This window comes from Panicum virgatum, chromosome 9N (assembly GCF_016808335.1).
Source record: "Panicum virgatum strain AP13 chromosome 9N, P.virgatum_v5, whole genome shotgun sequence".
NCBI classification, from domain to species: domain Eukaryota; kingdom Viridiplantae; phylum Streptophyta; class Magnoliopsida; order Poales; family Poaceae; genus Panicum; species Panicum virgatum.
Window position 1 is genome coordinate 68,481,345 of NC_053153.1, and position 15,725 is coordinate 68,497,069.

The 15,725-nt window shown below is 42.7% G+C and overlaps 2 protein-coding genes across 3 annotated transcripts; both read right to left on the minus strand.

The window, feature by feature from the left end:
- Positions 1–76: 76 nt before the first annotated feature.
- LOC120690301 (protein PMR5-like) lies at positions 77–2,343 on the minus strand. Its single transcript, XM_039972899.1, has 5 exons — positions 1,571–2,343; positions 1,317–1,488; positions 1,041–1,219; positions 793–951; positions 77–579 (listed from the first exon to the last, which is right to left on the minus strand). The coding sequence occupies exons 1-5, from the start codon at positions 1,897–1,899 to the stop codon at positions 234–236; spliced, it is 1,185 nt and encodes a 394-aa protein (XP_039828833.1). The 5' UTR covers positions 1,900–2,343; the 3' UTR covers positions 77–233.
- A 3,541-nt stretch (positions 2,344–5,884) lies between these two features.
- Positions 5,885–13,680, minus strand: LOC120692400 (increased DNA methylation 1-like). Of its 2 annotated transcripts, none has more exons than XM_039975676.1 (11): positions 13,493–13,680; positions 10,133–12,583; positions 9,634–9,763; positions 9,461–9,546; positions 9,099–9,343; positions 8,540–8,626; positions 8,354–8,453; positions 7,689–8,169; positions 6,860–7,340; positions 6,368–6,417; positions 5,885–6,291 (listed from the first exon to the last, which is right to left on the minus strand). In XM_039975676.1, exons 1-10 carry the CDS (start codon positions 13,592–13,594, stop codon positions 6,387–6,389), a joined length of 4,194 nt encoding a protein of 1,397 aa, XP_039831610.1. In that variant the 5' UTR covers positions 13,595–13,680; the 3' UTR covers positions 5,885–6,291; positions 6,368–6,386. The 2 variants fall into 2 exon arrangements, with proteins under 2 accessions (XP_039831610.1, XP_039831609.1); XM_039975675.1 differs by having other exon boundaries at positions 6,368–6,428.
- Positions 13,681–15,725: the final 2,045 nt, after the last annotated feature.

The following is a 15,725-nucleotide window of genomic DNA, read 5'->3' on the forward strand; positions in this document are numbered from 1 at the left end:
ACTTCCCAAAAAATTTTGCCAGGAACTAAACGTGCCCTTAGGTTCTCAGCAATTTTAATAATTGTAACATTCATAGTTGATGTCAACGTGCATACTCATTTCTCCCAACAGCAGCTTACATACTACTCCAATGAAACCACGACTCACACTAATGATAGTTTACAACGCGCCGTAAAAAAATCAGATATGGTTGACATGTAACAATGTGGATGAATTGCTGTATCCCGCTACAATTATTTGTAGAAGAGGAGGGTGTAGAAGAGCTGGTTCCAGGTGTCCGGGAGGCCGGGGAGGCACCAGTGGCTGCAGTCCACGGAGCCGCCGGCGCCGGGATTGGCGCGCTGCGCCGGCGTGAGATCGCCGCTGTACACCGACGGGTGCGCGTCCTTGCGCATCGCCGACAGCGCCGTGATGTCGAGGAGACGGACGGGGCTCCTCATGCCCCGCAGCACGGCCTGGATCACCTGGTCCTGGCCCGTGGAGGCCTGCTGCCCGGCGGTGGCCGTCGAGTTGAGCCCAACCACCGGAGCCGTCTCGCCGTAGCAGTTCTTGGACACCGGGTTGGGCCACTCCTTGGAGCTGTTTGTTTGTTCCAGCCAGAGACCGCGGCGCAAAAGCCCAAACGGAAAATGGATCAATTTTCAGCTAGACGCCAAGAAACGCAACGACACGCGCGCGCACGTGCCTGCACAAGTGCACAACTGCACATGCCTTATGGCAGTGCCCATAGAGAGATGGGGGCGGCTCGGCTCATCATCTCATGGAGTCACGGGGGAGAGATGCGAGCGATACCTGTAGTGCGTGGGCGACATGGACTGGAAGAAGACGCGGGTCTTGGCCGGGTCGACGTTGAGGTCCACCCAGTTGGCCCAGGTGGTGAGGCCGCGCTGGAACGCCACCGTCCGGTCCATGTCCTCGGACAACCTCCCGGACTCCCCCATGTAATCCCACCTGCACACGCGCGGAGATCAGTTCTCGGCGCAGAGCAAATCGAAGAGCGTCTGATCCTACACGACCGAACCGGAGGATCGCCGGCGTACCCCTGCATCGCGCCGGTGTGCGTCCACCAGTGGCCGGAGTTGAAGGAGAGCACGTCGGCGCCGCGCCACGCCTCGGCGTTCCCGGAGATGTCGTCGAGCATCAGGACCCGCTTCCCCTGGACCGCGTCGATGTCGACCAGGTACGGCGCGCGGTAGAAGGAGACCGTCACCTCGTACTCCTGCACGGACGGACGTATCCAAACTTAAATCGGCCCGGTGATCGCTTCGACGACCAGCAAAGCTGCGGCGGCGGTGCGTGCATGTACGTGCGCATACCAGGAACTTGTAGTTGTAGAGAGGGTCCGAGGAGACGAGCTGCGCCGGCGACTGCGGCGCGGCGGCGTGGAGCAGGCAGACGAGCGACTCCCACTGGTTGCGGCCGAGCGAGTCCCCCACGAACATCACCGTCTTCCCCTTCATCCGCGTCAGGAAGTCCGCGCCGTCGAACCTGCTGGCACGGTCGCTCTCTCAAGCTATCATCATGTGTATGATGGCACGATGGACAGCGCTCGATCATCGGCGGCACGTACCTCGGGAGCTCGCACCCGGCCGGCTTCCAGCGGTACCGGAGGTAGTCAGAGTCCGGCCGGCCGTAGAGCTGGCAGTTGAACTCCGCGTCGATGAGCGAGCAGCTGTACCCGGTGTACGCCGCCAGGCCGTCGCCGAGGACCCAGCTGCCGCTGAACACGTCGCAGCTCGCCGCCGGGCCGGGCGTGGCGGCGTCGCGCCGGTGGCGCGCCGCCGGCCCGGCTCCGCGCGCCGAGGCTGCCGGCAGCGGGAGCGCCAGCAGCAGGAGGACGGAGACCGACAACGCGACGGCGGCGAGGACGCCGCCGCTTCTCCCACCGAACGGCGGCATCGACGTGGTCGCGGCGACAAAGATTAGAAAGAGAAAGCGGAAGCAAAGGCGCCTTGCTTTCTGATGGCCCCCTTTACAGTTTATGCCGCCGCTCGATCAATCGATGGATCGAGCGAGTAATCTGTAATCACGAGGCCAGCTGCTGAGGGGAGAGCAGCCGCCGCCGCAAGTAATCTAGCTGCTCTAACTATCACGAGCTGGGTCGCGAGGAGGAAGGAGGTGTGCAGGTGAGGCCAAGAGAGTTGCCGCTCGCTCGATCGGCTGGAGCTCACGTGAGCGTGGTCGAGATCGCCCTAGTAGTTTGCGCGGCTGGTATGGAATTGGAATCCATGGATTCGTTGCCTTTGCCGATCTGTCGTTCTGCCCTTTGCTGTACGCCGCCGCAGGTGCACGGGATGGATTTCCAACCTTGGAATTCGTGCGCTCAGGGAAATGGAATCTTTGTGTCCGCGTGCATGTAGCTAGGGAGGATGGCATCCGCCTGGCAACCTGGCATTTACATGGTCCGCCTTCTGAGGGGAAACGTGACGAAATGGCAGGGGCTGTGTTTAGTTCTAAAATTTCTTTCTCCAAATTTTACTATTTATTTATCACATCAAATCTCTTGCCTCATGCATGGAGCATCAAATTGGAGCATCAAATGTAGGTAAATAAAAAAATTAATTGTATAGTTTTGATGTACACGACGAGACGAATTTTTTGAGTCTAGTTAGGTCATGGTAGGACAATAATTATCACAAACAAACGAAAAATGCTATAGTGTGCTACAGTGTCCGATGTAACCCTTTTTACCACCATTTTACGGATCTAAACACAGCCAGAGTGGATTGAGGTTGACAGGATACATGTTCCATGTCGGATCGGTGATTGTCTCTGTCCTGCTGCCCTGCTATGAAAGGGCAGCTCCAGTGTTGCATTTTTTAAGGTGCCAGTGTTCACTGGAACGGTAACCATGCCAAGCACGAGTGAGTAGCGGCAGTGATTTCTCCCTGCGCAACTGTAAATGGAGAATTTGTAAAGAGGGGACGAGATTTTAATGCCCACCACTTCACTGTCGATGAGGATATGCGCCATGGCTTCACGAGGAAGACAGAACATTACGGGTAAATTTCACAAAGGCGATGAGGACTTTTTGTGCTTTTCTTGCGGCAGGCAGGCAGGCAAAAGGAAAAGGATGTGCTCTCAGCTTCTTCTCTCTTCAACCCACAGCTTTATAAAATCCACGATTCCAACTCCATCAAAATCTGCTTCGGAAGGGCCCCAATGCTCTTTCCGTCTTTCGAATTTAGGCATTTTTTAGATCCCAAAACACAAAATACAAAATTTATGTAAATCACTTGCATGATGTACTAAACTAGCAAGGTGGTCCGCGCTAATAGCGCGGGTAGCTAGTTCTTTCTTTAATTTTTTTAAAAAAATTTACATTGACCAAAGAGATGTATTTCGTAATTTATTTACCTCTCGTTTGCTCTTGTTGAATACTACCAGCAACTTTCAATGCATAGGAGTTCATACAATCATCAATTTTTATGTTGCTTTGTTCTATATTATAGTTGCATATTTTAGTACTTTAACCTAGAAAATCTAAATTTGAGGATTCAAATTAATTTGGGGTCACCTTGAATATGGATGTCTACTTTACATATTTGTATTTATATAAAGTTTTTATAAGTAGTTATGAAATATATTTATATGCATGTGTTAGTTATGTTTGCCAACAATATGTAACTTAGATGTTGGAGTTCGATTTGTATCTTGCAATATTTTAATTATTATTTAGTAAAAATATATCTAGTGTAGTTGTTGGAGCACTTACGTAGCATCTAGCATATCTAGATCTGACTCATCATGGGAGCAAAATAAAAATAATCATGGATTTGACAAAAAATAGTTATTTTTTTAAAAATAAGTTGGGGCCTCTCCTGCTGACTTTGGTAAATAACATAACTTCATATACAATAATATAGTAGTGACTAATAATATTATTTATAGACTAAACTAATAAATTCAGTTTTATCCTTTTCTTTTGCCCCCATTTTCTCATTTTTCCTTGCTGCTTCTTTATCCTTTTCTATTCTCTTTCTCTATACTTCTTTAGACGTATAGATCACATTTGTGTTCTGTGCCTAGTGTTTTTTTCATGTATTTATAGAAGATTAGACAGGGATAATAATGTTAAGAATTATTTATGCTATTTGATTCCTCACACAACTAAGTTTCTGATTTTTCCCCCATGCATCTACTTAGATTGAGCTAATGATAGTCACATTTATATGTAGGTTTTAGTGCTTTATTCTTAATCCCAGCAATTATTACTTGTATGGAACTATTTGTATGCCTACAAAATCATGTATCTTCGTTGACCACCATCAGATTAGTTTGTATAACTGAAGTTGTTCAGGAATATGCAACATTTATGATGATAATCTTTGTTTGGAGGAAGCATTGGGTCTTCAGCGGATATTTCTCTCACATTGACCGGCGACAATCATAAGGTGCCAATGGTCTTGCAATAGATTGCAATATCTAAAACTGTGTGCATCGTCATTTTCCTATTTAGTAATTGTATTCAACATGGACTCTTTGGTTAAGTCCTAAGTTTCTTATTTTTCTAATTCCAAATTAAGCTATTTACTAATCATATTCGGCATGGGCTCTTTGTCATGTCCTAATTTTTCTTAATTTTTTAAATTCAAAATTATCTATTTATTAATCGTATTTGATATGGACTCTTGAGTTAGCTTGAACTGTTAGATCTTTATAAAATCCAATGGTGCAAATCCTTCTCTTTTTTAGATTAACGTAGGAATTTCTAGACCCTCTCGACAAACGTGATGGCTTCTTTTAACACTTACTTAATAATGTAATAGAATTTTATACTCTTAGGTTTTAATTTAGCTATTCGGCTATTTTTTTTGTCGAGTGCTAATGCTAATTTTATAAATTTTATAAATTTGAATTCGCCTATTTAGTAATTGTATTCAACATGAACTCTTTGGTTAAGCCCTGATTTCCTTATTTTTTTAATTCCGAAATAAGTTATTTACTAATCGTGTTAGGCATGGACTCTTTGTCATGTCTTAATTTTTCTTAAATGTTTAAATCCGAAATTAGATATTTATTAATCGTATTTGATATGAACTCTTGAGTTAGTTTGAACCATTAGATCTTCATAAAATCTAACGGTGTAAATCCTTCTCTTTTTTAGATTAACGTAGGAATTTTTAGACCCTCTCAGCGAACGTGATGGCTTCTTTTAACACTCCTTTAATAATATAATAGATAGATGTAGTCAAAAAATAAATCGCATTACACAAATAGACTGTAAATCGTGAGACGAATCTAATGAGCCTAATTATGACGTGATTAGACACTAAATTGCTACAGTAATGCTACAGTAAATATGCTCTCGTGATGAATTAATTAAACTCATTATATTCGTCTCGTAGTTTACAGACGAGATCTGTAATTAGTTTTGTGATTAGTCTATATTTAATACTTCAAATATTGAAAATTCCCTTCTAAACACGCAAAGTGATCTAAACACACCCTTATTCGAGAAGTTGGCGAGGCATCGAGGTAATCTGGGCCCCCTATTACCCACCCATACGGACACGGGTTCAATAGAACAAGGCAACTAGTAGTAGTAGTACTACATACTGTTTTTCTTTCCCACAGAAATGGAGTGCTCGAGCTGGTCCCCCTAGCGGCCTGGCCATTGGGGCCGGAAGCCCGGAAACACCTCCCGCAACGTTTCTGCACCGAGTTCGCAGGCCCGGGCCGGGCAGAGGGGAGGAAGGAAACAGAACATACCCTGCACCAGATGGATAAGGAAAATGAGCTAGCTCATCGCCCTCACCACAAACAGACCAGTAGACCACCAGCCATGTTAAAACCCACAAGCCCATGCTGGCCCCTAAAGTCTAGTGAATCAAAAGGAAGGGAAGGGCGTGCAGTTTACAGCCGCTGAAAGAGATCGACAACAGAGGCATGTAACGTGTACTGATAATACCAGCTTTCAAGGTTAAAACCATCCACAGAAAAAGAGAGAACATATTCTACTTTTCCTTGTAGCTGGATAGTATGTTAAACTCTTATAACAGCTTGATACTCCTTATTTTACACTGTGAAGCAACATCCTACACGATTGCTTGGCTTCCATAGCCAGGTTATGTTAGCTCCGACTGGCGCACAGACAAGGCCAAGTCGATGATGGCTCAGACTTTATTTCTCAAAATCCATATCCTCCTACATCCACAGCTCCAGAGGATCCACCCTTGGTTATCATTTCGTGGAGATTCTAAGCCAGACATTCCTCGGACGAGCACCATTTTTGACTCGCTCGTAGCATTTTCCTGAGAACTTGTATTTCAATCCTGGAGCTGTATTTTGCTGCAAAACGCAGGGTGTTATCAGTACTGAGACAAGCAGCTACCAAAACACAATCAGTTACTCTGAGTATACATACTGTTACAGGCTGGGCCACATCAGTCAAAGTGCAATTCTCGCTGCACTGATCTGCACCAGCACTAGAAATGGAGCACAATAAGTACACAGTAAAGGAAATATGCAAGTCCATGTAAAGATTGCAGTAAATAATTTTTTTAATTAAGTTACCAGACAAATCATTAGTTCTTATAAAAACATGATGCTGTCTCACTGAGTGAATATTGATAGTAAACCAGATTGCCAACAAGAAGAATGGAATGTCTGACAGGTTATACTGCAGTTTTGTTTTGGTTTCCTCCCAAATACATCATTAATACTTGCTTATTTGTTACGATCAATTACATGTAGCATTTGTCCTAAAGTGGCCCTGATAACAAGGTTGGTTGAAAAGTTAGGAGAGATGCAACAAAGTATGCAAATTCTATATGTCACCTCTTTGAGTCCAATCAAGCAAGCACAAATGGAGTTTTTTTTAACTAACTCTATCTAACCTTAATAGAAGAAACCATACCTGCCATATGGTTGCTCATGCATGTCTACTGTTACACCAAATGGCGCACTAGTAAGAGAATCAACGGAACAAATACCCTCTTCACCATTGTTATTCTGAATCTCCAATACCAGGTTCGGCCCCATTGTCAAACTAACTTGAGGGTCTGGCGTACTAGTCGGTGCACCAATGGAACAAATACCCTCTTCAGCACTGTTATTCCGAGTTTCCAGTACCAGCTCTTGCTCGACTGCCAAACCAACTTGAGGTTCTGGCATACTTTTCAGAGCATCAATGGAACAGATGCCCTCTTCACCGCTGTTATTCTGAATTTGGGCATCAATGGAACAAATGCCCTCTTCAGCGCTGTTATTCTGAATTTGGGCCACCAGCTCCGTTTCCAGTTGCCCCATCTCTTCTATCGCTATTGAAGTGCCTTCTTGAAAATCACTTTCAATTGTCTCAGCAATGATGCTACTGTCTTGCACTTGGTAGTCAAACCCTAAAAATCACCAGTAAGAATTGTATTAAACACATGCAAACCATGAGCAAATTTAAATAATTTGCAAGTTCATCATTGTTTTTCCTCCTTAAAAAATCATTGTTTTTCCATACATAAATATGTGCAATCAGTCAACCACATCAAATGTCAGTCAACCACATCAAATGCAGAGAACGCATTAGCCATGTAGAATGGAGGAGTTTTGTTCTTTTTTAAAAAAAGAAAAGAATACTTCTTTTCAAACTATTTTTCAGCTTAAATATCACAGAAACTAATGTCCTTCTAGATGTGTGCTCAGAGAATCAACTAGCATGTGCTCAATCAACAGAAAGAGAATGGGAAATAGACCATTCAATCCTTCTGGACGACCGAGCGTGCTGATAACCTTCTGACACGAACCGGTTCCGAGAGAACAGGGACTGGAGTTTTCAGCCAATTCTCTGTCAGCGTTCGGCCTTGTTGTTCCAATCAACACTTCTGAACAAGTGGATGCAATATCTACAGCCTTGTCACATGTAGTCGTTCTATCGATACTAATAGACATCATTGTTCCATTCAACACTTCTGAATGAGTGGATGCAATATCTACAGCCTTGTCACATATAGAGTTGGACATCGATGGAACATTTTGATCTTGCAGATTGTTGCATGCAATATTTAAAACCTTCTGACACATGGTGGTTCCCTGGAAACTGAGAATGCTGTTCTCTGCCAACTCAATCCTATCAGAGTTCGACATCACTGTGAAACCAAATGAGCCTGTCCATGTTTCCAGAAGTTCGGGAACTGCCGGTATCAGAAGCCTCTCTACCCCCAAGTCCAAAAGCAACTGGCAAGTAAAAAAGAGGGTAAATTAATCAGCAGTTCAGTAGTTGAGTACACAACATGGAAATGGCATGAGTATTTGAGAGTAAAATGTAAACGCTTTTGTTACATCTTTTTTAAGCTTCTGTTACATATTTAAACTGAAATAGCATCGCAGAAGGTTTAAAATATATTTAATATGTTCAAACCTTTTCCAGTTCATTCATTAGAAGTCGGCACATCCCTTGTCGACGATATGAAACTCTTGTACCAATCAGAGGCAGTTCAGCAAACTTCTGGCCGCATATCCTAATCAGGAAAGAAAATAATTGGACATGGATAAAAATGCTTAACAAAAGTTTCAGTTTCTACGGAGGACCACAGAGGCATACTACCTAAAAGTGCCGACAGATACTACTTCACCACCTTTCTGGAGAAGTATCGTGTAGAATCCCCTAAAATTTAGTCGTCTGAGTTCCGATCTGTGAAGTATACAGAAGTAACTCAGAGCAGTGTACGCTATACCATTAGATAACGACAAAGAAACATCAATAAAAAATACCTAAATGTATAATATGAAAATAGAATATATACCTAAATGTATAATATGAAAATAGAATATACATGTATAACCGTGCTGAATAGACTAAAAACCACAGGTATTTTAAACAAAGTCACCAGCCTGTGGAAGGGGAAAACGGTAAAGAAAAATAAGTCAACAACTTTGCTGACTAGCGTTGCAAAACTACAGCTAGTGTAGCTCCATTAGCACAATCCAGTAAAATATGTAACCTTTAATAAAATGCTGCTGATTCAACTCTTTGCAAATGTAAAAATAAAATATCAACTATCGCAGAAAAGTCACAAGTACATCTATGAAGAATAATTAATACAAGAAAAATGGAAAGTGAAATAAAAACAGATGCACGGAAATGGTCCAGTAGCATTTCTTACTCTCTATTGAAGACAATATCCTCAGAAATATCACTCTCTGTGCGAGGCTCAATAATAGTAACAAAGCATTCATGAAGAACATCAAGCGCAATGCACAACTTGCCATAATGTTCAGCCATTATTGCATCATCATAATGACCATGGTCACTGCTTTTTTCTCTGTAAAATCTCAAGATAGTACAAGATAAGCCTTTAACTGGAGTTGGAACTGATTTCCCAATGAGTTCTTGCAAATGTTGAAATATCTGCACAATAGAACGAATCATTTAATGTCCGGAAGAAAGAGAATGAGAATGAATCAAGTTCAAATTCTATCCTAAAGTTATACGGGGTAAAAATTAGCATTTTTGATCAAGTGATACCTTTGAGCATCCACTGCTGCAAAACCAACACCCTTCTGGTAGGCAGATAAGCTCATGGCCACTATTTCTAGTGCAACCGACATGATCTATCAAAAGAAGGTGAACAAAATTAGCAAGTCTAAAAACTAAATCTGGAACATTGTATTGATATACATTGAAATAAGCATACATACATTCCTGTTCACACTGATCACAGTACACTATTGTCTTCTCCGTGAATTGGCTGGTATCAGGATCATAATCACTCAAGTTACAAATACTGCATCTGCAGGATGGGCAGTACCAGCTTCCTTCAGGAATTCCCTACAAAAGCAGATTGCTACTGAAATATTGTTCTTCAAACAAGCAACGGCATGGAAAGGAAAACTGATGGAGAAATAAGAACTGAGGAAATATTGAAATAGTATCAGGTAACTTAATATTGAAATAGTATCAGGTAAACTATGATGCTTAGACACATGCTCCACATGCTTAAAAGAGAGAATTTATTGCAAGTTCTCACTACCAATCATATAGGTTGGCGCTTGAATACTAATGATCATGTAACTAAAGAAAATGGAGAAGTGTATGGCTAACACTGTCATGTTGCCGGTCTACTTAATGGAATCTCGCAACAATGGAGGTAATCGAAGATAGAAGCTTGAGGCAAAGTAACTAGGGGTGAAGGGGTACCTCCAAACCGACACAGTCATGATGATAAGATGATGGACAATTGTCACACAGTAATATTTCCCCACCATCATGGCACACGGAGCATATTGAATCACTTTCCAGCTCAGAAGTTCTTCCCTTCAAGCGCACACGCAATGAATCTCTGGGCGTGTTTCCACCCATGAGATCAACTAAACACTGTGATAGGGATCTTCCATCCTTTAAAAACATATGGGCAGAAGGTAATGGAGTACTGCTCCCAGCATGAACCTCAAAATTCTCCAGAGAGAATATTTCATTGCAACACATGCATTTTATTCCATCTCTACCAATAGAGCCTTCCTTTATCCCAGGTCCATCACTTATTTGCTTATATGTAACCTTATCTCTTGGTACCAGAATATTTTTCTCAATCAACAAAGAAAAAATTGTCTTTGCACGATGCTCACTTGGAAGAACTCGTCCATGTCTTGAATAGAGAACTGGTGTGCAGGTCAGAGGAACTAATGATGATTTTCTTTTCCTAGACTTTCCATGACGTGTAGAGAAGGTAAATATGTTACTACATCTGTCCAAAACTGGCATATCATGTCTTCTGCTTGAATCCCGTAGCTGACCACTGAGTGCTATCAATTTGGATGGATGCATAGAACCATCAGTAGAATCATTGTCGGCAATTCCAAAGCTTTGATCATTGTTTTCTTGATGTTCCTTTTCAAGATATCCTTTACATGCTGCCACTAGAGAGTTGTAGGACTTGCCATGTGGAGCACCATACCTCAACTCGAGTTTGTTGCTAGACTTCTCCTTTAGCCAAAAATTCCATCCAGCAGATTTGAGAAACTCTTTAGCATTTGACCTCAACAGTTTCCTTCTTCTGGAGTTTTGCTTATCAGATTCCATATAGTCTATGTATTCTCCAAGGGCGCCAAATTTATCCTCTCGTTTACGTTTACCGAGCCTTGCCAGGTCTGTCGACACTGATGAATGAACATCTTCTTTTAGTGCTGCCCGATGATTGTACTTGCCAGTTATACCATCCACTCTGTTTCCATCAACTTGTTTGCCACTTCCAACTATGAAGCTGCATATTACCTGAATGACAGAAGCATAAGTCTTCCCATCAGGTGACTCGTACCTGTATCTTGTAAAATATCTGCGATGACCATTTTCTTGCACCATTTCATCAACTTTGAACTTAATACTCCAACCCAGTGCCAGCAGATGCTTCTTTAACATTAAACTCTGAGTTCTGTTGATGCGTCTCTGTAGAACAGTAGTGCCATCTTGGTAATTTGCAAGAAGGGAAGCTATCTGCGGGGAGAATTGTGCATCCAGTTGAACTGATTCCCAATGTCTTGATGAAGTTTCTATCAATTTATCATTGGACTTGTTCTCTGTGAAGATGAGATCCATGCTGGTTGGCGCGTAATGTAAATTTTTGGGCACCACACTAGCACTATCTAGAAGCAAATTATTCGTATGACAATGTTGGTCATCATTTGCTCCTTTTGATGCTAAACATGCCTCACATGCTCCTAGAAAAGATGGGAACCGCTTGCCATCAGGTGAGATGTAAAACTTGTTCTTACGTCTGTCATCCAGCATGGTCCAACCTAAAGATTTAAGGTGTTTCTTTGCCAACTCCTTTTTGACAAGAGCACTTTTCCTTTTATTGTTGCGGTAGCATGAGATGTATTCTGACAAGGTTTGGAAGAGAACAGCTGGAATGGGATCTAGTTTATCCAAGACAGTGGTCTCAACTCTCTCCTTTTGAAAGGCCACTGGGTCTGAACCTTCTAACAATGTAGAATAGTTTTCCACTTGATATCCATCCAGGGTAGGCCTGAAACATATAGACCGTAATTCAGCGATGAGGTCTGCAAGTGATCTCTCCCAAAAAGCTTCTGTTCCAAACATCCACATTTTGGCATCAGTCCTAAAAGAAGGTTTAGATCTCAAGTCAAACCATATCTGCCTGACTGATACAGGTAAACCATCACTCTCTTCATGTGACAAAAGCATCTGGAGAAACAACCAGATTCCGCGTGGTTTCCATTTCCCTGTAACTTCATCCCAGTCTTGAGTACGACGTAGCTGATCAACCCCAATAATGCATTCATCACCTTCATCAGGAAAAAAGACTTTCCTTTCCATGGATCCTTGAGCATGATCAACAATAACACCTTCCCAGTACGACCCTTCCCATAATGCATCAACACATAGCCCATAGCTTGCATCCGATACCTGCAATGGTTGGTGTGGACACATCGGCCTTACATTCCCACGAATGAGTTCTCCAGTCATGCTTGACTTGCCATCAATGGCATCTGACACTTGAACATTCTCAACAAGAGGCAATCCATTTTCGTCAACGAAATCAATATATCTTACAGTGCGAGCATTGTCCATAATACCAATAACAACAGCTTGATGCCACGAACCACATAGACCTGGATCACAACTGAGCACCTACAGAAGAGAGAGGTATCACTAAATAACGGTCTGGCGCTTCCATCCACAATATAAGGGCAGGCATAGTGGCAGTAACAGTGCAAAAGAAAAACAGGGTTGGCGTATCCCACAATCATCAGCGGGTCACGAAAACAATGAACTGGATGAATGGATGATCCAACTCTAAAGGAAACACCAGGGGTGTGTTTAAAGGCATAGTAAAACATCACCGGTTCATTGGCAGGTCAAATTCAATCCATACATATGGCGATGAATCACTTCCTATTTTGGGTTGTGATTCCTACCTAATTACTGTAACACTGCCCAACTGGCAGGAATTAATGGACTGGATGAATGCAACTGTTATCCGCGGCAAATAGCTCAAGAGCGAGAGGTAATGCAATCTTTGATACATTTGCTTGGAGGTCATAATCCTACCGGAACTCAATGTCACTGGAGACAGAAACAAGACGCTAAGATTCTGAACTACAGTATTTGCACGTGCATAAAGCAGGGCTCACTGCGGCATTGCTTTGAGCCAAAAGATACGATTTTTTTTTGTCAGCATTTACGCACCAATAAGATGAGATCACTCCAACCACCCAATAAAAAGCTCCGGGGTCCAATTAGACACATGTAATTAAGCACCCACTTCACCGCAGATTAACAAAAAAAAAGCATGCTACTTCTAACCACTAACCGCCTGGAAGCATTAGCGACCATCCGATGAACGATGCTCTGTATCGAGATTAACCCAAAAATCGCCTGATCATGACCCGGCTCATGAGCGGCGACCTTAAGCATCGCAAAACCCAAGAAATCGTAAACCCAAGCACCCAGCCCGTCCCCCGCGAACCATCCGCCCTCGGCCGCAATGCGGTAGGCCTCGTCCGTATCGACAGTGCAGCCCGTGCAGATGGCGCTCACCTCGACGTCCTCGCCGGTGAGGAGCTTCCTCCCGCCGCTCGCCGCGTCGGCGGCAGGGGGCGACGACTCGCGCCGCCGCTTCTTAGCCGGCCCGCGCGCCATTGCGCGCCCGGTGGCTGGGTGGGGTCAGGTTTTGTGGGAGTTGGGTGGCGAGGCCGCGAGGGCGGCGGTGTTGGACTTGTAGCCCCGCGATACGAGAAGGAGTCGGAGGAGTCGAGGAGAAGGCGGAGGGGGTAGAGGCGGCCAGGGTAGGTCTCTTGCAAAGACGTGCCGTTTGTGACGCGTACATTAAGGACTGATTAACGTGGGCATTAAGTCTGCTGATTCCTTTAGTTACAGAAGATAAGGGTGGTTAAGGGGAAATTTTGCGGTATTTTGGTTCTTTCTATTGTTTTTAAAAAACAGTGTTTTGTATTTAGTGATAATGATACGTATTTGGGAATTGGGAATGCAGTACTTGTGCTCTGTACGGCAGTGAGTGCTGCTGGCTGCAATGCTGCACCGCTGCAGGCAGCAGGTAGGCTTTCAGCGTTGGCGGCTTTCGCGTGAGGGAAAAGATTGTTGTTCTTTCCACCTACAGATAAATTTCCTCCTCAGGGTAAATATCTGTTTAGATGCGTTAAAATTGAGTGCTGAATTTTAACATCAATTAAAGTATCCATATTCTTACTAAAATATTTTAAGTTCTGACTGAAGTTAGTCCACTATTAGCACTCCCGTTTAAATAAATTAGTGCTAAATTTTAGTATTTTTTGGAGCGAGAGGAGAACTCCGAATCTCGTCGGCTGCGCTCTCGCTAGAGTGGAGTAGGATGCTACTTTAACCTTCGGTTTCATAAATTTTAGCATTTTGAATATTAGCACTTGAATCCAATATCCAGTGTATTTTGCTCGTTGGATTAAGAATAGATCAGATTATACTCAACTTAACAATCGGAAATAAAGAGATTGCACGCACTTCAAACCTTATTCCGTGTGACCCATGTTACATCCAAAAGAATTTTAGTATTTAGAAGTATTAAATAAAGTCTAATTATAAAATTAATTGCAGAACCCTGCAGCTAAACTGCGAGACAAATCTAATGATATATTAATTCATAATTAGCCGACGGTTACTGTAACAAATCATGGATTAATTAGACTCATTAGATTTGTCTCGAGAATTAGCACTCAACCGTCGAAAAAAATTATAAATAAATTTTATTTGATACTTCTTAATGATAAGATTTTTTTAATATAACAAGGGGGTTACAAAAGTGCTGCTAGAAACAAACAGCAGCTAGGTTAGCCACTAGTTTGGGACAGGGCTTGTCTTTTTTGCTTGACGTGGCCTAGCCTTAATGGATGTCAAATCGGGCTCACATTAGAACTGAGACCTCTTTAGTTCCCAAATATTTTCTTATAGTACACATCACATCGAATCTTCAAACACACGCATGAAACGTGAAATACAGTTGAAAAAATAACTAATCACATAGTTAAACTGATTGGCAAGAGATGAATTTTTAAGCCTAATTAATTCATAATTAGATATTAATTACCAAATTACAACTAAAGTGCTATGGTATCCAGAACCCAAACTTTTTTGTGAACTAAACACATCCTGATTTTCTTCCCAGATTGGCTACCATGATTTGCTGCAGTATGCGTAACCAAAGATTGGCTATCCATGACTTTCTTGTTTGGTTTTGTAGCATAGGGTACTATATTTAACTTTAATCATTAATCAAGAATATTAAATAAAAGCAGTTTACGAAACAAATTTTACAACCCCCTGCACTATTTTGCGAGATGAATCTAATGAGTCATTTGACTGCATGATTAGATGATGATTACTATAGCATTACTGAAGCCAATTATGAATTAATTAGACTTATTAGATTCGTTGTGCAAAATTGCACCCATTTGTGAAAAAGTTTTTCAAATATACTTTGTTTAGTACTCCATGCAAGATTTCATTGTAGATTTAGGTGTGCTACTACGAACCAAACCAGAACTTGCCATGCCTTGTTAACCAAGCAACTACATGCCTTGTTAACCAAGCAGCTACTGCAGTGCAGATGATGTCGTCCTCCTATAATTTTTTGAAGGACGAGTTTATGAGGACTGATTTGTGGCTCGATCTATGCAATCAGCGTATATTTGATTGGCTGCAGTAGTTATCAAACCTATTCCATAACGGTGTAAGATTTTTTTTTCTCAACCAGGTTGCAGGTTCCGTGGGTGTGGGCAAA

What these genes read in the sequence shown, in the direction of transcription:
- LOC120690301 (XM_039972899.1), bottom strand. Translation starts at nt 1,899, where the DNA reads ATGCCGCCGTTCGGTGGGAGAAGCGGCGGCGTCCTCGCCGCCGTCGCG. An exon ending in GCCGGGTGCGAGCTCCCGAG is followed by an intron (nt 1,489 to 1,570) that starts GTACGTGCCGCC and finishes CCGTGCCAGCAG; the next exon opens with GTTCGACGGCGCGGACTTCC. An exon ending in ATGTCGCCCACGCACTACAG is followed by an intron (nt 580 to 792) that starts GTATCGCTCGCA and finishes ACAAACAAACAG; the next exon opens with CTCCAAGGAGTGGCCCAACC.
- LOC120692400 (XM_039975675.1), bottom strand. Translation starts at nt 13,594, where the DNA reads ATGGCGCGCGGGCCGGCTAAGAAGCGGCGGCGCGAGTCGTCGCCCCCT. An exon ending in GATATTGTCTTCAATAGAGA is followed by an intron (nt 8,627 to 9,098) that starts GTAAGAAATGCT and finishes TATACTTCACAG; the next exon opens with ATCGGAACTCAGACGACTAA. An exon ending in CATGAGCAACCATATGGCAG is followed by an intron (nt 6,429 to 6,859) that starts GTATGGTTTCTT and finishes CTCCATTTCTAG; the next exon opens with TGCTGGTGCAGATCAGTGCA.